This window comes from Ptychodera flava, chromosome 3, assembly GCF_041260155.1.
Source record: "Ptychodera flava strain L36383 chromosome 3, AS_Pfla_20210202, whole genome shotgun sequence".
In the NCBI taxonomy this organism is placed as follows: Eukaryota; Metazoa; Hemichordata; class Enteropneusta; family Ptychoderidae; genus Ptychodera; species Ptychodera flava.
Genome location: NC_091930.1, coordinates 43,094,989 through 43,117,166, shown reverse-complemented (window position 1 = coordinate 43,117,166; position 22,178 = coordinate 43,094,989). Strand labels below are relative to the sequence as shown.

At 38.6% G+C, this 22,178-nt stretch overlaps 1 protein-coding gene across 1 annotated transcript in view; it reads left to right on the top strand.

Moving 5' to 3' along the window:
• Window positions 1-421: 421 nt before the first annotated feature.
• LOC139129319 (uncharacterized) overlaps window positions 422-22,178 on the top strand; it is a 37,048-nt gene continuing 15,291 nt past the window's right edge. The window contains exons 1-2 of the mRNA XM_070694955.1: window positions 422-1,202; window positions 1,436-4,023. Of these exons, the coding sequence (XP_070551056.1) occupies window positions 422-1,202; window positions 1,436-4,023 (3,369 nt within the window). The remainder of the gene's footprint in view (window positions 1,203-1,435; window positions 4,024-22,178) is intronic.

Here is a 22,178-nt window from a genome sequence, read left to right as displayed (position 1 = left end):
CGTGTATGGTGTAGCTCCGCCCACCCTTTCCTTTACTAATTATTTAGATTATGCATTGGGCGTGTCATTAGTTAGTCGTGTCATTCATTGATTCTAATGATTATTCATACTACACTGTATATATGGACCTGTGATAGTAATAAAGGTCAAGATTTGAACTTGGTCATACTAAGACACAATACAAAGCTGTCTCCGGCCTATTCTGTCTCTCTCTAACCGAACCTACCCCCAAGTGTGTACCCCACATTTGTTGGTGCCGAGACCAGGATACGAAGATGTCCGACATAGAGAAAGACAAACGTTGCAGAGGGGGCCACCGCTCGCAGATGACCAAACTCATCAACAAGGCTGAAGAAATCGTCACTCCGATACTCCACTACAACCCAGCAAGATCGATGTGCTGAAAGCTACCATTGCGAGTATGACGACGAAAATACAAGATATCAGAGCCTTGAATGAACAAATCCTCAACAATATCGAAAACGACGACGATTACAACAGAGAATTCGAAGAAGCAGACGACTACGTGATTAAAGTCAACGAGGACTTGGTGAGATTCGAGGGATTTCTACAACGCCTAGCAAATCCTTCAACCCCAGCCAACACCAGCAGTCCCACACCAGAGAGCACTCACGTAAGTCAACCCCCAGATTCCAGTCAACAAACGACAAGGAAAGTCAACTTGCCGAAGCTGACGCTGACTCCTTTCAGTGGTGACATTCTCACCTGGCAAAGTTTCAAGGATGGATTTGATGCTGCCGTCCACAACGATACAAGTTTAAGTGGTGTCCAAAAATTCCAATATTTGCGGGCACATCTCCGTGACGAAGCAGAACGAGCCATCCAAAGGTTACCACTGACCAACGACCACTACCTGCAAGCAGTCAACTTACTCACGAAAAGGTATGGTAAACCTCAGACTATAATCAACGCTTACATGAAGGCATTATGGCAACTCGAGAAGCCAACCGGAACTCTGAACAGTTTAGTAACATTTCACGACAATATGGAAGGCTACATCCGCGGACTGAACGCACTCGGCAAATCAGATGACACTTTCGGAGATCTGCTGATTCCGATAATCCTAGAGAAACTGCCTGCGAACGTCCGAAAACAGATCTCCAGAGACAAGGGAGATGAAGCTTGGACATTAACGAGTCTAAGAGAATCAATTCAACGAGAAATAGAAGCCGACAGAGCAGGTGAGACTACTATTGACTTTGAACTCGATCTACCGATCAACCACCTGCTACCGCCGCCTTTCTGACAACAACTCGTCAGAAAGCATCAAAACCACAGCACTGTGCGTTTTGTAAGAAGACAGGGCATAAACCTACAGATTGCACGGTTGTCACCGACAAGACAAAACGACTAGAAATCGTCAAACGAGACAAACTGTGCTTCAACTGCCTTAGTGGTACTCATCGTGTTTCAGACTGCAAATCGAAATTCAAGTGTCAGGTCTGCAAGCGCAAACACCACACAGCAATATGCACCGGAGAGACACCAAAACACCCAGCCGCAACGAGGGATGACGTTCGCACATTGGTATCGTCCGATGTCAGCCGAAATTCATCGGTGCTACTGAAGACCGCCATCGCAGACATCAAGGCTAGAGGATCAACGATGTCTGAATCGGCAACGCTGCTCTTTGACGACGGGTCGCAGAGAAGTTTCATCACTGAACGTACCGCCAGAGCAATCGGTATAGACTTTAATAACTGTGACTCTGAGCTCATAAACGTCTCCACACTTGGAGCGAAATCCACTGGCTTACGATCAATGAAGATTGCAGAAATTACGGTAATTATACCTAATGGTTGTAATGTTAATATACGTGCTTTAATTGTACCTCAGATAACTACACAACTTAGAAACCATTTGAAGTCTAGTGCTAGTATTGTCAGATTATCATATTTGCGAGAGTTGGATTTAGCACACCCTGTATCTGATGCGTATGATTTCGAAGTTTCAATTTTGGTAGGAGCAGATTTCTATTATTCATTTGTTGGAGATCATTTTATCCGTGGACAGGGACCCACTGCTGTGTCTTCTAAATTGGGTTATTTGTTGTCTGGGCCCTTGTCACATCCAAATTCCAGTTCCCTCCCCACCTCTACTGTAATGCATGTTGCCACACATACTTCTGGGGAAAATAGCTTGCTTCAAAACTTCTGGAATGTTGAGAGTATTGGCATTACTGACGACCATGTTAGTCAACAGGAAGTTACTTATGACAGTTATACCAAAAACAAACTCCGCTCTGAAAACAACCGATACGTTGCTAAACTTCCCTGGCGCCAAGATCACCCCGCATTGCCGACAAATAGAAATGTTTGCGAAAAACGAACCCGTGCGATGGTACAAAGATTAAAACCGGAGATCAGACAAGTGTACGACAAACTAATCACAAATCTGTTGGAACGTGGTTTCATAGAGATAGTTGCTAATGATGATGTAAGTTTAGGCCATTATTTACCTCATCATCCCGTGAAGAAAAATTCCGATACAACGCCTATCAGAATAGTTTACGACTGTAGCTGCAAGGTCGGAAACAACCCCAGTTTAAACGACTGCTTAGATGCAGGGCCATCACTATTAAATGATCTTGCTTCGATCATGCTCCGCTTCTGCATGCAAAAATTTCAGATTTCCGAAGATATCGAAAAGGCATTCTTACAAGTAGGCCTAGATGAGTGTGATCGCGATTTCACAAAAGTCATGTGGTTGTCAGACCCTGAAGATCCAAACAGTCCATTTCGTATTTACCGCTTTAAAGTCGTGTTGTTTGGTGCCGCATGTTCGCCGTTCATTTTGAACGCAACCGTCAAGTTTCACTTAGAAAATGATGGATCTGAAACTGCCGTAGATCTAAGCAAAAATATCTATGTTGATAATGTTTTGAGTGGACGCGACTCTGAACAGAAACTCATAGATTATCATACTGAGGCAATTAATCTCATGAAATCAAGCGGCTTTAATCTTCGCGAGTGGGCTACTAACTGCGCAGAGTTGAAAGAAATTGTTGCAAAGGCAAATATTCCGTGTTCAGATAGCATAGCAAATGTACTTGGTTTACGCTGGGACACAGATTCAGATTCACTTCGCTACCCAGATAAAGAATTAGACAAAGCAACAGAAAGCGAACCACTTGTTACGAAACGAGAAATTGTTAGAGCAACTGCAAGTTTGTACGATCCTCTCGGTTTCATTACTCCCGTACATATCAACGCTAAGATTTTCGTCCAGAAATTGTGGAAAGCACAACTTCAGTGGGACGAACCGCTACAGAGCGATCTCCGAAACGAATGGGTTAAGATATGCCACGAATTACAAACAGTTTCCGAAATACAAATCCCACGTTACCCATTCAACTCAGATACCAAAGAAAGCAAATTTGAATTACATGCGTTTTCTGATGCTAGCAAGAAGGCCTACGGCGCAGCAGTTTATTTACGCAATCCGCAGACGCGCGAAACTGCCCTTGTACTTTCCAAAAGTAGAGTGACTCCAGTCAAACCTTTGACAATCCCACGCGCAGAACTCATGGGAGTTTTGTTAGGATCTCGTCTTCTGAAATTTGTTCACTCCAGTCTCAACGAACGAATTAGTATTGACAAGTGTTATTTGTGGTCTGATAGTCAGGCCGTCCTATACTGGTTGCAAAACAATAAGAAGTTGCCATGTTTCGTTAGCAATCGAATTACTGAAATCAAGGCCAATGAACTCATTGGTGAGTACAAATACTGTCCTACAACTGATAATCCAGCCGATCTATTGTCTCGCGGCATTCTGACGTCACAACTGGCTGAAAGCACGCTATGGTGGCATGGACCACAATGGCTAAAATTGGGAGATTGGCCAGTTTGCGAAGTCTTTGATAGTCACGTGTTACACGTCACTGATGAAATTAACGCAGCAGAAGCTTGCAAAAGTACGCGTGAACAACCTGTTGCTACTCATTTCGGTATCTCCGAAATCATAGATTCTACCGACTATAGCTCCTTGACTAGACTATTACGCGTAAGTGCTTATGTTCAACGATTTGTGAACAATCTGAAGAGTGAGGAAAAGGACCGTAAACTTGATCCCTTGACCGCACAAGAAATCAACGCCGCTGAAAGTTTATGGATCCGTGATACTCAAAAGCGCGCTTATTCCACAGAAATTAAGGCGCTTAACGATAAACGGAAATCAGCTGGCTCATTAGCCCACCAACTTCGCTTGTTTATTGACAAAGAAGGCTTCGTTCGTGTTGGTGGTAGGCTACACAACGCGCCGTTAAGTTGGGAAACTAAATTTCCGCTTCTCCTTCCCCGAGAAAATCACTTCACAAAATTGATAGTGATCGCCGCTCATTGGCAAATAAAACACTCCGGATCACAGACAACAATCACACACATTCGGCAGAGATTTTGGATTCCACAAATTCGACCGTTTGTAAAATCAATATTGAGAAGATGCGTTGTCTGTCGGATAGTGTGCGGCAAATCCTATAGAAAACCAATCCCCGCACCCCTACAGAGTTGTAGATTGAGCGATGCTCCACCCTTTACTGTTACTAGCGTGGGATTTTACGGGTGCAGTGTATGTCTCAGTAGGAAAGTCTGAGCAAAAAGCGTACATTTGTTTATTCACTTGTGCCGTTACTCGAGCCATACATTTAGAATTAGTCGCAAACCTCAGTAGCGAGACATTTTTACGAGCCTTCAGGAGGTTCGCCGCCAGACGCTCCCTGCCGCGCAAATTATGTCGGATAACGGATCCACATATTTATCAGCCGCGACGGATATAGAAAACATGATGAAATCAGTACAGTACGGAACTACTTTGCAAACTGTCGCGTGGAATGGACTTTCATTCCAAAACGTGTGCCGTGGTTTGGTGGCTTTTGGGAACGACTTATCGGCTTGACTAAAACTGCCCTCAAAAAAGTTCTCGGTCGATCGTTCGTATCAGTCGATGAGTTACAAACAGTTCTTGCTGAAATTGAAGCTACGTTGAACGATCGTCCACTGACTTATCTTTCCAACGATCCCAACGATCTTTCACCCTTGACCCCTTCACACTTGTTGCATGGTCGTCTTATCACAACTTTGCCATATTACTCAATCGATGAAGAGGAGCTAAATGACCCGACATTTGGTTGCCAAGAACGTCTCCAGAGGAGATCAGAGTATTTAGGCAAAATTCACACTCATTTCTGGAAAAGATGGTCTCAAGATTACCTCAACACATTGCGTGAAAGAGCTCGTATTTCAGGGAAGGGAGCCATTCAGAATCAGATAAGGGTGGGTGATGTTGTTCTAGTAGAAGACAAATCTGTCCCACGGATAAGGTGGTCTCTTGCTATTGTTGAAAAACTTAACACAGGAAATGATGGTTTAGTGCGTTCCGCTTATATCAGAACGCGTACCGGCAAAACTAGTAGACCTATCACTAAATTGTATCCATTAGAAGTTAATTCAGAAGTTGAAAATAATGAAACGTGCGCCGACGCTGACGAAGGTGCACATACTACAAATAGTAGCGTGATTAGTTCACGACCAGTTCGTGAAGCGGCTATGAAAGCCCGTCAACGACTAAAGGAAATGTCATCAATTCTGTATTAGTAAGTTTTTGTTTCAGACACGCATTCACTATCTTCAGTGACTGCTTTGTAGTTTTAGAGTTTTACTTTAGTTTGTGATATTTGTAACTTTGAACTTATTTCAGTTGTGATTTCATTATGACGTTCGCTATGAACATCCGTTAGATTGTAACTTACAGTTATTTTTGAATTAGAGATTTATGTAACGTTTACACAAAGTATTTCCGTCATTTATTTGTAGTTTCTTTCTGTTAAAGCTTATAACGAACCCGTTCTGTAAGAAGGATTTAATTAAGTATAGTTTATATAAGGATTTGCATTAGAGTTTTCTTTGAAGTTTGTATCACGCGCCACAAACAGAAGCAGATTGTGATTTAATCCGTACCAGGCGTACTTTCTTATCAAGCATGATTAGACACCAACCGCCATTGATCTTTCAGATTATTCTTTTCAAGTCTTACGCTTATCATTGACACTTACTCTTGAGATTTATTTCGTGTTGTTTTCGCATTTGTGAATTCAGTTGTGTAAGATTTTGAAACTCTTTATCTTGCTGGCGGGAGGATGTTGGGAATCACGTGCATGGTGTAGCTCCGCCCACCCTTTCCTTTACTAATTATTTAGATTATGCATTGGGCGTGTCATTAGGTAGTCGTGTCATTCATTGATTCCAATGATTATTCATACTACACTGTATATATGGACCTGTGATAGTAATAAAGGTCAAGATTTGAACTTGGTCATACTAAGACACAATACAAAGCTGTCTTCGGCCTATTCTGTCTCTCTCTAACCGAACCTACTCCCAAGTGTGTACCCCACAGTTGTTGATTATGATCTTCGTACAAATAACAATTTTCGTTTTAGCCGTAAAGTTACTATGTTTTCGATATTATTCATATTCACGGGCATGAAAACGAACCATTACTGCGTATTTGTGGGCAGTCACGTGATTCAGCACGACCAATTAAAACGCAATGGACAGGGCATGGTAATATAATAGTTTATATCCATCCCAATCGACATTAAAATGTTTCTTTAAATCATTTATGTGTGGTAAGCAACTAATTGCAGGTCAACGATGCGATGACTTTTACTCAAGATAAATATTGAAATATTTCTGTTGAATAAATAAACCGAAAACATTGTACAATTAAGTAAAGCTAAAGCAAGACATTTTAACGCAGCTTGACGGTTACTTTGACCACAGAGTAACATACACAGAGTGGCAACACCTATTGTTTAAGGCGTGAAGCGGTTACGTAAGCAATCTATGTTTGCCTCGCCTCACGAAGCTCTTGGCTCTCTTTATCGAAGAGTGCCGACCATGCACCCTTCGGTAATTTTCGGATTTTCACCAATTGTTAAGCGAAAGTATGTTCGACAAAGTTTGTGTTTTGTTGTCGTGTGGTGCTGATCGGAATTGATGTGCTGGCAAAAACGGGAGTGTTTTGAGCTTCAGGAAAGTGGGTTTTACCGTTTTAAAAATTCCTCTCATATTTTTATGAATATATAATGAGTGTGTTTGAACAAAATTTGAACGTCTTTTATCGATACTGTCTGGTTTTACTCAATGGTTTACGGTCAGTCATACCGTCTTTTACACGTGCGTCAAGAAAGGACATGTTTATGAAACTGCTGGCGTGTTATGTTTTGATTGGCGTGAAGCAGTGTTTCTGGCCTGAGAGCTCACAAAGTAACTATGGTTGCTACGCGACTGGCAGTACGATGCCATCTCGTCGTATGTTTCGCATAATCTCGTGTAATTATCAACCACAAACAAAGCCTCCAAAAGTTTAACACCTTTGAAGCTCATTTTAATATGAAAAGCCAATAGTCTACCGAGACGACCATGGAACAAAAGGCATGCAAGTGTTGCCACTCTGTTTATGTTACTCTGTGCTTTAACTAAAGACCTACCTCTGATCTCTTGACCGGATTCATTCTTAAACGACAAGGTTAACATATCAGTCGCAAATTGGTTAGGTACATTTGAAATATGATGCAATTCAGGTCCAAAGCGGAATACCTAAGTAAGAAAAAATATCCGACATCACCATGTTTTCTTAGCTGTGAAGTATTCGTTGACAGAGTGTCGGATGCATACTAGGTATGCGTTTCTCAACATTTGTTTTGACATCCGAGAGAGATTTTTCACAATAGTGAAATTCACACATATCTACATTTTACAGTCTACATTTTTTCAATTCTAACCCATTTAACGTTATAAAATGTCCTACATCACACTTTAAGATATTTTAGAAGCGAATCTAGTATGAACTTTATATTATGGCTTTAAATTTTTAACATTTAACTTTTTATGTTCTTTGCGCTCACAATGTCCCAAAAAGCATAGTTTTGCTGTAATCTGAACCTTTTAAAATCAAAGAATGCTGTCAACATTCTCATGAAAAAAGTTATAATCCTATAGAAATATTAAAGAACAATAAGTACTTATACTTAATATTAAACATACCACTCTATAAAGTGTTACGTTGCTGCTAAGATGTGGAAACATATGCTCCGCTGAAGGCAATTCAAATCCACTATGGGGGCCAACCATCAAAGTACCATGACTTAGATTCTGCACTGTGTTCTTTTCCAAAATCAGAACAAGTGAATGAGTCTTTAGAGCGACAGTTGTGCCATCCGTGGTCATCTTGCTTATAATGAAGCTAGCTATGTTATCAACCATTGTCAGGATGGATTTTGTGAATTTTCTTTGTCGTTCTGTATTGACGTTTCCGTCAACATGTACAAAATTGTCATTAAACACAGCTTGCACTTCGTCAAATATTTCTGCGAACACAATGAATTATTTAGAGTTAACTCTTCTGCAAGATGTTTTAATAGTATAGCTCTCCTACTCCTTCTTTGCCGAAATAAACATTTCGCGCCTATGACGGTTCGTCTGTAGAGTTAAGGTCGTCTTATATTTTAAATAATCAATTGCGTAGGTATAATGGTGGAAATGCATTTAACAATAAAATGAGAGATATTGAATGATCTTCTTTAACACTTTGTTTCCGAAAACGAAATTCGATATAACTAAGAAAGTGAAATTCTACATCCAAACCTTGTGCAGACACGATCCTCATATTAAGTGTGGAATTTTCTTCCCAGAGTAGCGGAATGTTAGCATCAATATCCTCAAATATCTGTACAAAAAATAAGGAAGATCAGTTTGTAATCTGGCAAAGGTAATAAAAAACGGCTATTTTATCAGTACACATCCAACGGCCGTTGGCCCAGTAACAGGATGAGGAACGCGTAAAACACTGACACCATCCCCACCCCCAAAATGAAGATAAAGTGCCTTGATCAAGGTCACAACGCCGAGCTCGAGCCTCGAATTCACCGTCTTCTGACAGTGACAGATCTACCGGGACTTGAACCGGATCATGAACTCACCATCCTCTAGTGTGCCCCGTACCCTAACCACTAGTCCACGGTGCCTCCTAATGTGTTGGAGCAACTACTGAGAAGGCAATACCGGAAAAGCTGAAGGTATGGCACAGATATGAAGGACAAACAATGTGTCGTATCGTCTTTCATATTAGCAAACTATGGAATGTACGTACAGCGCTTGCTAAGTAGGCCACTGGAGGGCTTTTACCAAAAATACAAATACCGAAATGGAGGAAGGTCTACTTGATTAATTGATGGATTATATGTTTTAAACACCAAAATGAAGCACTAGGATAGTTTGAATAAGCAAAGAGTCTTATATTTAAGTAGTTGCAACTTTAATTCAAAATGCTGTAACTAAAATTCTAGGATACCATTTCTGCTTCTCTAGAATGGTATAATATTCAATACAATTTGGCTTCGATGTATTTGATGTCTTGCAAATTCGCTTACAGAACATATGCAATTTCTGCGAAATCTCGTTACCTCTGAGATCTTCGAATATTCAGTCGTATTTGAGATGGCTGGTGCCTTGGTCGTCATGTTTAGGGTTCGATGATCTGAAAAAAATATAAAACATATCGAAACGCGACGTATAGTGGTATTGCTTGACATACTCGACAATGGGAAAATTCAAAGTCCGCAAACTTGTCTTCTCAAAAATAAGTAGTGTCGAATTAATACAAACACTGGTGCATAATCCATCCACGGACGTTATATACTTTTGATGACGACACTTTAAATCATCTTTGAGCGTTTTTTTAACAGCGTAGATTTATCAGCATTTACAATGTGTAGTATTTCTGAGAATCAAAGATTACGTTGCTTGATTATGTTACAGTAACTCGATGCTAATGAGTTTGTCTGATACTTAACAGGAAAGAACCAAGTTTTTGACACAATTTTTCAGCATCGATTATGTGTATATTTTCTATTAACCAAAGATAACATTGTTTGCTTATGGAAAACTGCCTTGATACTCTGTCAATAATTAAATATGATGCAACAAAGTCCTGGTGCTAGATCTTGAGAGACCAATAAACTATCATTATATTATATATGATTTACCAGGTGTTTGTATAGATTCACAATGTCTCTTATATGCAGACGATGCTAAAATCTTTAGACCTATTAAAACTATTTCAGATTGTTTAAAACTTCAAGAAGATGTTGATAGAGTAGCCTTCTGCTGTCGATCTTGGAAACTCGATTTAAATGTCAAAAAGTGTTCTGTGATCTCTTTTACCAACAAGGACTTTAATTCATTTTGACTATTGTATTTTAGATATCATTCTTAATAGGCAGCAAAAAGTTAAAGATTTGGGAGTTATTTTAACCTCAAACTTAAGTTTTTCAGATCATATTTCTTTTACTGTAAATAAATCTTTTAGAATGCTGGGTTTTATAAAACGAAACTCTCAAAATTTTACTCAGGTTCAAACTTTTAAATCTCTTTATAGTTCTCTTGTAAGGAGCTGTCTCGAGTATGGTTCTGTTGTCTGGAACCCTTGGCAAAAATCAGATATGGAATTACTTGAAAATGTTCAACGTAAATTCATAAAATATTTGTGTTTCAAGACACATATTTCATATCATGCTGACCAGTATGAAGCTCTCTGTACCTTGTTCAACTTACCAACTTTGGAGAAACGTCGCTGTTATCTTGATATGATGTCTTTACACAAGTGTGCAACTGGAGTTTATAATTTACCAGATGTTTTATCAAAGCTATGCTTTAATGCACCTGGCAAACTTTTGCGCACCTGTCCCACGTTCAGACCATCTCGTAGCCGTATCAATGGTTTTAAATTTTCTCCTCTTAATAGATGTATGAGTAATTTTAATGAATTGTTTAGCAATAATCATAATATTGATATTTTTAATGACTCATTTAAGTCTGACATTAGACAAGTTATTTTTTAATAGCTGTTCTTGTTGAGTTGTTTGCTTGTTCTTTGTCTGTGTGTGTCCTACGCTTGATTTTAGCTTTGTAAATACTTTCTGTTTGGTGCTGTCTTGTTCAGTGTTTTTTAACCGTTTTCTTTTGAGCTTTTGAGGAACCTGTAAATGGACTTGATCCCGTAGGATTTCCGAATAAATAAATAATAAATATAGCAATATTCATCTGTTGGTAAAAACGTCAGCGTCAGATGAAACATATTTAGTTTTAAGTTGGTTCTATTTAATTTAAGTTGGTTTATGTAACTTAGTTAGAAAGTAGCCCCCGGCAATGTATAAAATAAATATTTCTTGTTTCAATAAATTGTAGATTTGATAAATTGAAATGGAGGATCTCAAAGTGCAATACTAGAAGAAAAGTCCTTTGTAAAGAACGTAGTTTTTGATATTCCTTGTATTTGTTTCCTAGGCTTTTCCCACCGTTAAAATACCCCTTTCACTGTGTTATTCGATTTTTATTGAAAATGTAAAACATAAATATTGCAATTCCATAATGGTATCCAATGAACGTTTATTCTTTCCAATAAATAACATCGTTTACCATTATTGATTGTATTAATGCTGAAACTCAAATATTTAGACATTATTGGATCGCTTTTATTGTTGCCGCTCCAAAAACGCGGGATGTAGAAATAGATTTAATGCCATGCATTATTTACTATTGAAAACACAATGAAAGCGTGTCGGGGGAACAAAGCCAGAAAAGATACTTATTAAATATTTATTAGAATGATCTCTCACATAACAAATATGTATTCAGAATAAAAGATCGACATTAGCACTCTTCCCCAACATCTGAAGAATCCTTCAAGTTGACAATCATGATTTGCAAACGTTGGAAATAGGAATATCTCTAGTAAACGTCTGAGATATGTGCGTTTTTTTCAAGCTTCATAAAGTGGATACTGTGTTTCAGGCTGCTCAAGAATAGTTTTGAACAATATGTGGGGGTGCAAAATATAAACTATATTACCTTCACACAGAACGTTTCTTTCACCGTCACATCTTGATGTCCTCCACTTCAAGTTCTTAACCCTAGTGTTTATTAAAACCATGAAAAATCAGTATGACGCACTGAGAATCTACTTTAAAACTAAAGTGATTTGTTAGAATCTCAGACTGCCTTAATAACTATTGCATGATCACATGCCATAATATTAAATCATAGAAGTGACACCAAAGGTGAAGACAAACTTTTCAAAGTTTGCTAAAAAAGTCGGGCGACCTTTGCCGCTTAACAAAAAGGTCGCTGGTCTTTTTCGCATGCATCTTCAATATACCTTACTTCACACTTTTGAATTTTTTGTAGTACAAGTTCTTAATTGTAGCATAACCATTTACGTTTTTACAAATACTGGTACGGGTAGTCAAGTAGTAGACAAGTTGTCAAAGGCCACCATAACAGCGGCGTTTATCTAAACGTCAATTACGTCGAATATAGACTTGCTCTTTAGCTGTTCCATATATAAATATTATAATAGAGAAATTAACGAATAAGCAGACAGTCACATTAGTGGTAATCTGTTTCATTGATAGTGGAGTTAACACATTAAACTTAGCAAGCCATTTACTGCCGCTGCGGGAAAAAAAATTAAGTGGCAGGTGTGTGTTCCCTAGAATGCACCTGCGGGGTCAACATTTGAAATCTTAATGTTTTTAAACCGGTGTGCGGGGTATAAAAGACCCCTAACTCATCGAAAATTCATAATGGCGCTTGAGTGACAACTGGCAACAGCAAGGTAGACCGCTCCGTGAAAATCAGCCGAAGCGACTCTCAAACAAACATTATTGGCGTACCATAAACATAGACTGTTTCATAAACACGTAGGCCATACAGGTATCCGCAAAGTTTCACAAAGCCTTTGAAAATTACGATGATTAGGGGAAAAATCGCTTTCAAACGAAGGAAATGGCCCTCAGGCAACGGTCGTTCCGCGATTCAAACAATTGTCAATCATTCAGTGACGCGCAGAGGTGTAAACTGGACAAACATTTGCTGTGCATACGAGAATAATTACGATGTAAACAAACCATGTGTACGCTTAGAGTTACATGGATATTGGCGCGCACACAGGATGAAACTTCGTGGTTGTCATAAACTATTTTACTAACAAGCGTTTATGATGCACAGATATCGCAAAAGTGAGCCATTTTCGGTTGTGACTTAGCAAGAGATGAGTCATACCGGTACGACGTTTCCTTGCGAAAAGTGCGTACACTGTATTTTACAGAACTGCAGGCAGAGTCCATAGTTTACAATGACATCGAAAACAACTAAATATTAAATCATAGCGGTAGCCTCCATGATCAATTTGATTACAGTCAGTCAAAGAGAGCCCCTTTTTTAAACAGCCCCCCCCCCCAAATCTACGGCCGAAAGTACCGGTACGCTACAGTCGCTTTTGATATAAATACTAGCCCTGAAAACGGCCGTATGCATGGTTTGTACATGTACACGTGTTCTCACACATGGCAATGACATGTCGTATTGTCGTGTTCGGAGGGTTGGTAAGGTTTTGACATACCGGTTGCCCCAGTAACGTTTGGACTTCTGTTTTGAGAATGAAACAAAGCTTGTAAAGACATCAAAACAGCATTGTCAATGTCAGTTCAAGCTGAGCAAGTGAGCGTCGACGCGTCGTCACCCGATCTTCTTCGAAAGGCTTAGGCCTATTGATACGTTTGTCCGAGATCGGCTCATTGAATTGGCACTACATCGTATGATTTCGACAAAGGTGGGACTTTAATTTCTTCAATAACGAAGATATCTTTGAACCCAGTCCGTGGTTCATCCCATTGCTCCGAAAATAAATATAACTCGTGATTAGTTGTCTGGGGTCACCCTCAAAGCAACCGAACAGCCGACCTCGATCGCTTACAGATGAGATTCATGGAAATCTCGATCCTTCCGTGATGTAGTGAACTTATTTTTTTATTTTTAGCGATCGGCCATGACGTCGCGTCGTTCACCTATTTCCTACCATTTTCCTGACCGTGTTTCTCAGTCAATGTTTAGATCGGTAATTCGTGATTTCAACATACGAAATTGCCAGCTTCGGATTATTTTTAATGTTTATGTTTATTACTTTCTTGATGATTATTTCCACAGCGTACGGCGCCATTTCCGTATGTAGATATGGCGGTCAGCAGCCAAATCATTCTCGAACGATGACATGACCCCGAAACTTCCGAAAACCAACTCAGCAAAAACTTCAGTAGATCAATTCATGCTCAGCACGCTCCTGTTTTTTATGAAATTGATATTTTTTTCTTCTTCTTTTTTCTTTCGCGTATTGCGAAGGCTGTACCTAAGCTTATAGTCAGAGCGTGAGTTGAGAGCAAACATATTACCTAGATAATGCGAACGATAGCAGCCGTTACCAACAGACTCATTATGCAGAGCCATGCCCCAAAACGCCCATCCAAACTTGGCATTAATCCGGATCCCGGTCCATTTCGCCCGGGGCTTTAATACCCTTCTGGTATACTACTTGTGGGGCGCATTTTAAAACTCTGAGTTTAAGGTTCCAAGACAAGAAATGTGACCTTTTTAATCTAACAATTCTCTAACGGTTAATAAACTCAGAACCCCCGTAAAGTATACATTTTCTGAAAGCCTAGATATAGGGGAACATTTTGGTAACCACAGTGTTACCATTGTTTACATAACTATCACGTGACAAGATAATTTGCATAACCTTTCAAAAGTCGGTTTTCCCTATGTTTTGTCTCAATACTTCAAAATATCGGACTCAAACTTGCTGGAATGCAAGCTGTCACAATGCTCTTTCAAAGTGTGTCTCAGATTTTTTATATCTTGCTTAGTTTTTTTGGAGCACAATTTTAAAGAAATCAACTATGGTAAAATTCACTGCTCTGGGAGTTTTTCTGGCATAAAAACTGTTTAAGAAGGTTTAAAAAAATTCTGAGACACACTTTTGAAGACCTGTAGGATAGCTTGCACTCACATGAATTTCAGCCACATATCTCAAAGCATTGAAACAAAACATAGGGAAAACCGATTTTTGAAAGGTTATGCAAATTACCTGTCACATGATAGTTGTGTAAACAATGGTGACACTATGGTAACCAAAATGTTCGCCTATATCTAGGCTTTCCGAAAATATACAATTTACGGGGGTTCTGAGCTTATTAAACACTAGAGAATTGTTAGTTTAAAATGGTCAATTTCTTGTCTTGGAACCTTAAGATACTTATTTAGCGTGTTAGTTTTATTTCGAAAATCAAAACATTAATACATTTATCCATAGAATTAACACAGGAATTGTGGCCATTATTAATCTCAAATACAGGAAAATGTTACATTGTGCTACGAATATTGGCCGTGACACTTTAAATTGACGATTTCGTTTCAACTTTATAAAACGAATCTCGAATGTTAACAGTATATTACGAATCTCTTAACACCGGGCTGAAATGTGTCTTTGTCTAATACTTGATCTTTGAAATTAAATAGGTTTGAAATTAATTGGGTTATGCGTACCTCATCCTGTAATTGGGGCTAAGGCCCGCTGAACGATAGACTGATAAAGAATGACATATTTCTAACTTGATAACTATAAAACGTACTTGATATTCTCTCGCACATTAAGCATTATGCAAGAATCGTTGCCTACATCAAACACAGCTGGTCTGTATGTCACGACGGAACCATCATGTGTTGTTACCTCTCCAGAGGGTACATTAACGTAGGCATCTATCCACATATAATTTCGAATATTTAAGGCATGTACATAGGTCACCGCATCGAGATGTTTCGCCTCGTCCAGAATTCTAACTAAGTGCAAACCAAAGCGCCTACAGAATTCATGTGCCTGCGTTCCCTCCGATCTGTTCATGACGATGAGCTCAGTCGAGCCTGTTAACGTTAGGAAAAGACACTGAGAGTAGAGTAAAATGTATGTATAAATTGACAACGAAATTTAGAAGTAAACATGATGCAGTATAATTTTTATTGCTATGATTTCCTTACCTACATTTTCGCAAATCGGCATTAACATTTCGTCACAAGGAATCGCTTCCCACTTGCCGTACCTGCAAAGACATGTCAGTGACAAAATTATCATCGTCACATTAAGGTTACAATTATTTGGTTCAGTGGTAGCAGTGACATTGTTCCTGGCATAATCTTCAAATCTTGAGGATTTTATCCTATTCACTACTTAATCATGAACAAATATAGAAACAAATGAAAACTATGGAAGAATATTAAAAGTATAGATTGTTGTAAGAAATGACTCACACAATTATAAAATATTTGTCAACTTTGCACAATGATATAATGTCACTCGGGATTTTTACTACAAATGCTAATTGCAGAGACTTACAAGATAGCAATGCAGTAGCTCGCTGTCGGAATATGATTTTCCGCAAATGGTTTATATCTAAGTTCTAGGTCATCACTTGTCTTTACTACATTATATTAGATGTTACTGCAGCATCAATCCAGAAGTACTTCTCTGGTTTTTCAATCGTCTGCACTATACGCCCATGTTTATCTTCGCTGTCGTCTATCACTAGTTGTAAACCAAACCGTTCACACAGTAGCCGTGCTTGGTATTGGCTTGCAGCTCCGAAATAGGTAAATCTTGCAGAAACTACGAGCAAAGACGATAGCAAGTATAATAAATCAAAATAAGACTCAGTGGCCAATTTCGGAAAGTTCCTGATATGATCATCGCCTACATTGCAGGGCATTCGCTCTTGCTGTGGCGAAATTTATAGAGTCATTAGGTATATATGTGAAATAAACTAATAATAAATGCTTACTTGCTAAATTTTAGGCATAGATATGACCAATGTACTTCACCACGATTAACACGTTCACTTTAACCCTTTCACCCCCAGTTCCCTGTTTACAGGTCCAACTTTACCATAGAAAACAATGGATTGGGAAATACCGTGTGGTGAAAGGGCTAAAATAACAAAATATATAAATGAGCTAATTGTATAATTGTAGCTTTCTAATCGAACTCTCCGTGTGACTAAATATACTGCCATGAGAAATACACCCTGACGATCAATAAAAAATAGCACGCATTTTTACAATTTTATGCAAATGTTGTCTGTGTAACGTTAACTAATACTTCTTATTTGTGTTTACAGATACTCGATTTTTTTCTCTTTTTCTTAAGCAGACGTTGTACCTTTTGATGAAAATATTATTTTTTGATAAAGCCCAGTTTGTTGCAAAGTGTCACTCAGGAGTTTTCTTTGACGAAGCCTTTGAAAGTACTATTTAGTGAGGAGCACCTTAAGAGACATTTGACATTTTATGAAGCTTTTAATTTTTGAGTGTTCTCGAGTTGTTAAACTTTTGACTTACTGTTGAGCCCACGCTAATGTCACATATCTGTTGTTTAGTGCTCTATTTTGATTCAAATTTGCTGAGAGAAGTTCCAATTGATTGACAATTGAGTTTCGTGTAGGCTCTTGTTAATCTTTAATTGCCCCACGTATTTGCAGACACTGTCCTGAAATCACATACTGTATAATAATAATAATAATAATATTTAATTCTTGAAAAACGCACTCCACAAACGTCTCAGTGCACTGAACAAGAGTATTTAAAAGATATAAAAACAGCTAAAAAAACTCAAAAAACTACAATTATGAGTAAAACTTAGTAAAAAGATGAGTCTTCAAACAAAGTTTAAAAGAAGTTACATTTCTGGCACAACGAATTTCTGAAGGCAGTGCATTCCACAGCAAAGGAGCACATACCGAAAATGCTCTCTGACCGTAGGACTTATTAAAATAGCCTCGGGAAGGAGTTACAGGCAATTTCTCGGAAGACCGCAGATTTCTTGACGGTACATAAAGATCAATTAAATCTTTCAGATAAAGCAGTGCATCACCTCTAACAACCTTAAAAGTACTCAATACAATTGTGAAATGTATACGAGCTTTCACAGGTAGCCAGTGTAAATCAATGAAAACAGGAGTGATGTGGTCATATTTGCGTGTACCTGTGACGAGACAGGCTGCTGCATTTTGAACAGACTGCAGACGGATCAGCTGGTCATTTGAAATGCCATAGAACAGACTGTTACAATAGCCGAGTCTAGAGGTAACGAATGCATGGATGAGTTTCTCAGTAGTGGGCTTGTCGAGTAATTTACGAATTTAACCGATTCTTGATAAAGCGAAATATGCGTTCCTACAAAGTTGACTGATATGTTCAAACATAAAGCCATCCCTGTTGAGAATAACACCCAGATTCCGAGGGAAAGGAGAGGGAGTGATGTTAAGTTCACAAATCCTGAGGCTATTCAGTTCTGTCATATCGTGTTTCAAGCGTGACGAAAAATGAATAACTTCAGTCTTGTTATCGTTCAGCAGCAGAATGTCACTTCTCATCCATCCGCAATATCATCAACACACGTTTTAACACCAGCGCTAACAATCTTCAGGTTTATTGCAGATAATGTCCATCTGTGTGTCATCAGCGTACATCATGTAGTCAAGATTATGGCCAACTATAATATCCTCTAGTGGTGCTGTGTAGAGCGTGAATAAAATTGGCTCGAGGACAGATCCCGGTGGAACGCCATACTTCACTTGCGAATGATGAGAAAACACAGTGCCAACCTTGACACGATGTCTGCGATCGGCAAGATATGATCGAAACCACGAAATTACTGTACCAGTGATGCCAAATCTAGATCGGAGGCGATGTTATAGAATACCTTGGTCGATCGTGTCAAATGCAGCGGACAGATCAAGCATGACGAATAACATCCTTCTTTTGATTCAGGGCAAGCATAATGTCGTTGTGGACGCGTAGGAGAGCGATCTTAGTGCTATGGTTGGCTCGATATGCACTCTGACATCTTGTGAAAAGCTGAAACCTGTTGAGATGATCGTACAACTGTTGGGCGACTATAGGCTCAGAACTTTTGATAGAAAGGTAAGTTGGACAACGCGATTTAGACGATATGTCTAGTTTGTCTAATGCCAATGCTTCAAAGCAAGTCACTGTAAATACATACTCAAGGGTTAAGTCGCCAGGAGAATAATACGTGATCTTCTTTCCGTCCCGGTTAATTAGCAGTTCGGTACACTGCTTTTAAAATTGTCTGCCTATCCTTTTATCACTGTAGCACAAAACGGATCGATCACAGCCAATTTGGTCGTAACATGCCATTCAATAATTTTAATATGTTTCTCTTTTTTTCAAATTCCGTCGTTGGGACAGTCAATTGCTAGTTCACACAAATTGTGTACGCTCTAAAAAGGTATTTGCTTGGTGAAATATAATTTAAACCTACTTAACGCATTTTGAATCATATAAAGACTTATTGATATTGTAACGTCGTTTGGTCGAGTGGTCGTTTGGTCGTGATCGTTCCTTGTTCGTGGTGGTCGGTGCTATACGGATTACTAGTCTGCGGGGTCGGTAATTACGCACATACAGGTGAGTGGTACACCATGATTCGCTTACTTTAATCACAATACTTCTATATGGTTACAGTGTCTAGAAAGGTTGGTTGTATACAAAAGTCCATCACAGTCAAGCACACTGGGCTTCTGAAGTCGTTGAAGTTGAAACAATAATCTGCTCCTTCAAAGACCACGAAAATAATCATTCTCACCATGCACCACCATGCAGGAGGTTTTTGACGCTCAGTCCATTGTCAATCATACAATTAAATTCAAGGTTAAAATTCTTAAAAGTCGTCGGGCTATATCACACTTCCCAACCAAGATCGAGAGGCGTCCTCGCTCGATCTCCAAATTAAAATTAACAAAAAAGGAACAATGTCAGAAATCATAATTACAATACAATTAATACAGGTGTTAGAGACCACTCTATACTAAAGTTCATTATCGTTGCAATTGTTTATTAGACTTAGTAAGAGTGCGATGTACATTCACTTAATGTCGTATAATCATTGTAATAATAATAATAATAATAATATTTTATTGCTTGCTTGTAAATATAGGATTTACATCACATTTGTGGCAATAAAAGTGTGATACAAAAATAAGTTAAAATTTTCTTCAATAAAGACAAAGTATTACAGTATAATAATAGTAGCTAATAATAAATATAACTAGGTATTTCTTTGTTTGTATAAAGTAAAAATATAATCTGCAAGTTGTTCATTAAAAGCGAACTCTTGTTTTGTTAGTAGAGAAATAAGCTGATTTTTCAGTATTGTCGTTTGGGAAGTTGATTTTACTGAAAAAGTTCTTTCTTTGGACTTTGTATTTCTGACAGACTAATAAAAAGTGTGTTTCATCTTCAATACTGTTGGTGTTACACTGATTGCAGTATCTTTCAGTAATTGGGGTTTTTGGAACAGTGTGTCTTCCTTTTTCAATTGCTAGATCATGATTGCTAATGCGAAGTTTGGTGAGTAATTTTCTTTTCTCACCTTAATCGATCTTAAATAATAATTTATATTAAACATCACAGAGTCACTTTTGATGGTTTCAGTGTCATTATCTTTCATTGCTCGATTACATTCTCTTCTATAAGTTCACTGGCAAGTAGCTATAATACAGGTGTTGCGTTCAGTCGGAAAATACTCATATTATCACTACAATATTACATGTGTCGTTTTCTTTATCTTCGACTATGTCATTAAAACGTGCTATCCCATACACAACTCGCCTAGCTGTCTCCCAGAGTTTCATACGGCTTCTCTAATTACATTTCGTGCATCACCTAATCTTGACCGGTTGCCAATAATTCTCCTTGGTCGCTAATACCACGGTTCTCGTCAAGGCATGTCTGCCCAGAACAGGAGAACATCATCTTCGAAATCGAACAGATCACTATCAAACACATATACTCGGCTATCAAATTACGTCGGGTCAACGCCTCCTGTGGCCGGTTGCAAGTAATAAGGCTCTGCCGAAACGTCGGTTTTAGTTCGCGAAGGACAAAAACGCGGGCTGATGATCGTCTCCGAGCGTCGGAACCATCATCTAGTCCCAACTGCAACTATCGTCTTATTCTGCACGCGTCATTGTCGACATCGTCAGTGACAAGGTGGATTACATCAACAGTTAGTTTGCACGTTCAGAATCACATCCCTCTTCGGAATGGCCAGATTCTCAGAACGAGATGAGTTATTTTCACCATCAGTACTGTCTGGTTCAGAGTGTGGCCAACACTCGAAGGCAAAATCATTCAAAATAGGAGTCAAAAGCCATGAAATAAGTCATCTATATAGTGTATTATTCGCTTCATACTTTCCCTACGTTCCTTATACAAGATTAACATAACAAATATTTGGTTGCTGATAATATCGACCTACCTGATACATTTTGGTAAGTAACAAATGCGATCCCAGCAAGGACAATAACACATATACGGAATCCGAGGTAATCCTTTCGATGTTGTTGTTTCATGCCGAACATTCTAACGTTTGTCAAAGAGGTGATGTCCAACTACCTTGAGTGACGAGCTATTAATCAAAGAGATTTATTGCACCACAATTGCACGACAAAACTGATCGATGACTATGCGGATCATAACAGACTGTGAACATGTTTAAGGCTGAGCGCGAAATGCAGGCTATGACAAAGTAACGAACAAACTGAAGGCCAATTATCGCTGTGGTAGACTTTCGCTCGTACGATCCCTCCAATGTCGTTTATTAAACTAATTAAAAAGAGGAAAAAAACACAAACAAACAACGAGTTTATTGTACGCATGACATGATAAATTGCGAAGATAGCACGTTCACGCAGTTCCTAGTAGTTATTTATTCAGTTATAAATATATTGATTTGCGAAATGAAATTCTCTTTATTCAGATGTAGCATACAATCAAAAGATGATAATAAATAGTAGAATGTTTGAAGCTACTAGTAGATTGGACATCATTACCCTATGTAAAAGTCTCAATGCATCATTTAACTTTTATTATTTGTCTGGACCGAGCGGAAGCCTTTACTGCTAATGAATTTTGCCATCTGTTTTGACGGTATTTTGTCATTAAAAAATAAAATTAAAATAGGAATCGACAACACAAAATGGTCATCACTGAAAGAAGTGTAATTAAATTTTTTCAAAGCGCTTTTTCCTATTTGCCAATATTGAGTATTTCTTGTTCTTGTTTCTTTTCTTGTGTCTTTGTATTGCGTCAGGAAAACGGAAAAGCTCTGACAAAAACTTACAAAAATATATTTTTGAAGAATAATTTCTTTTCACGTTTCATCTTTAAGGACTCTATTGCCTAATTTAC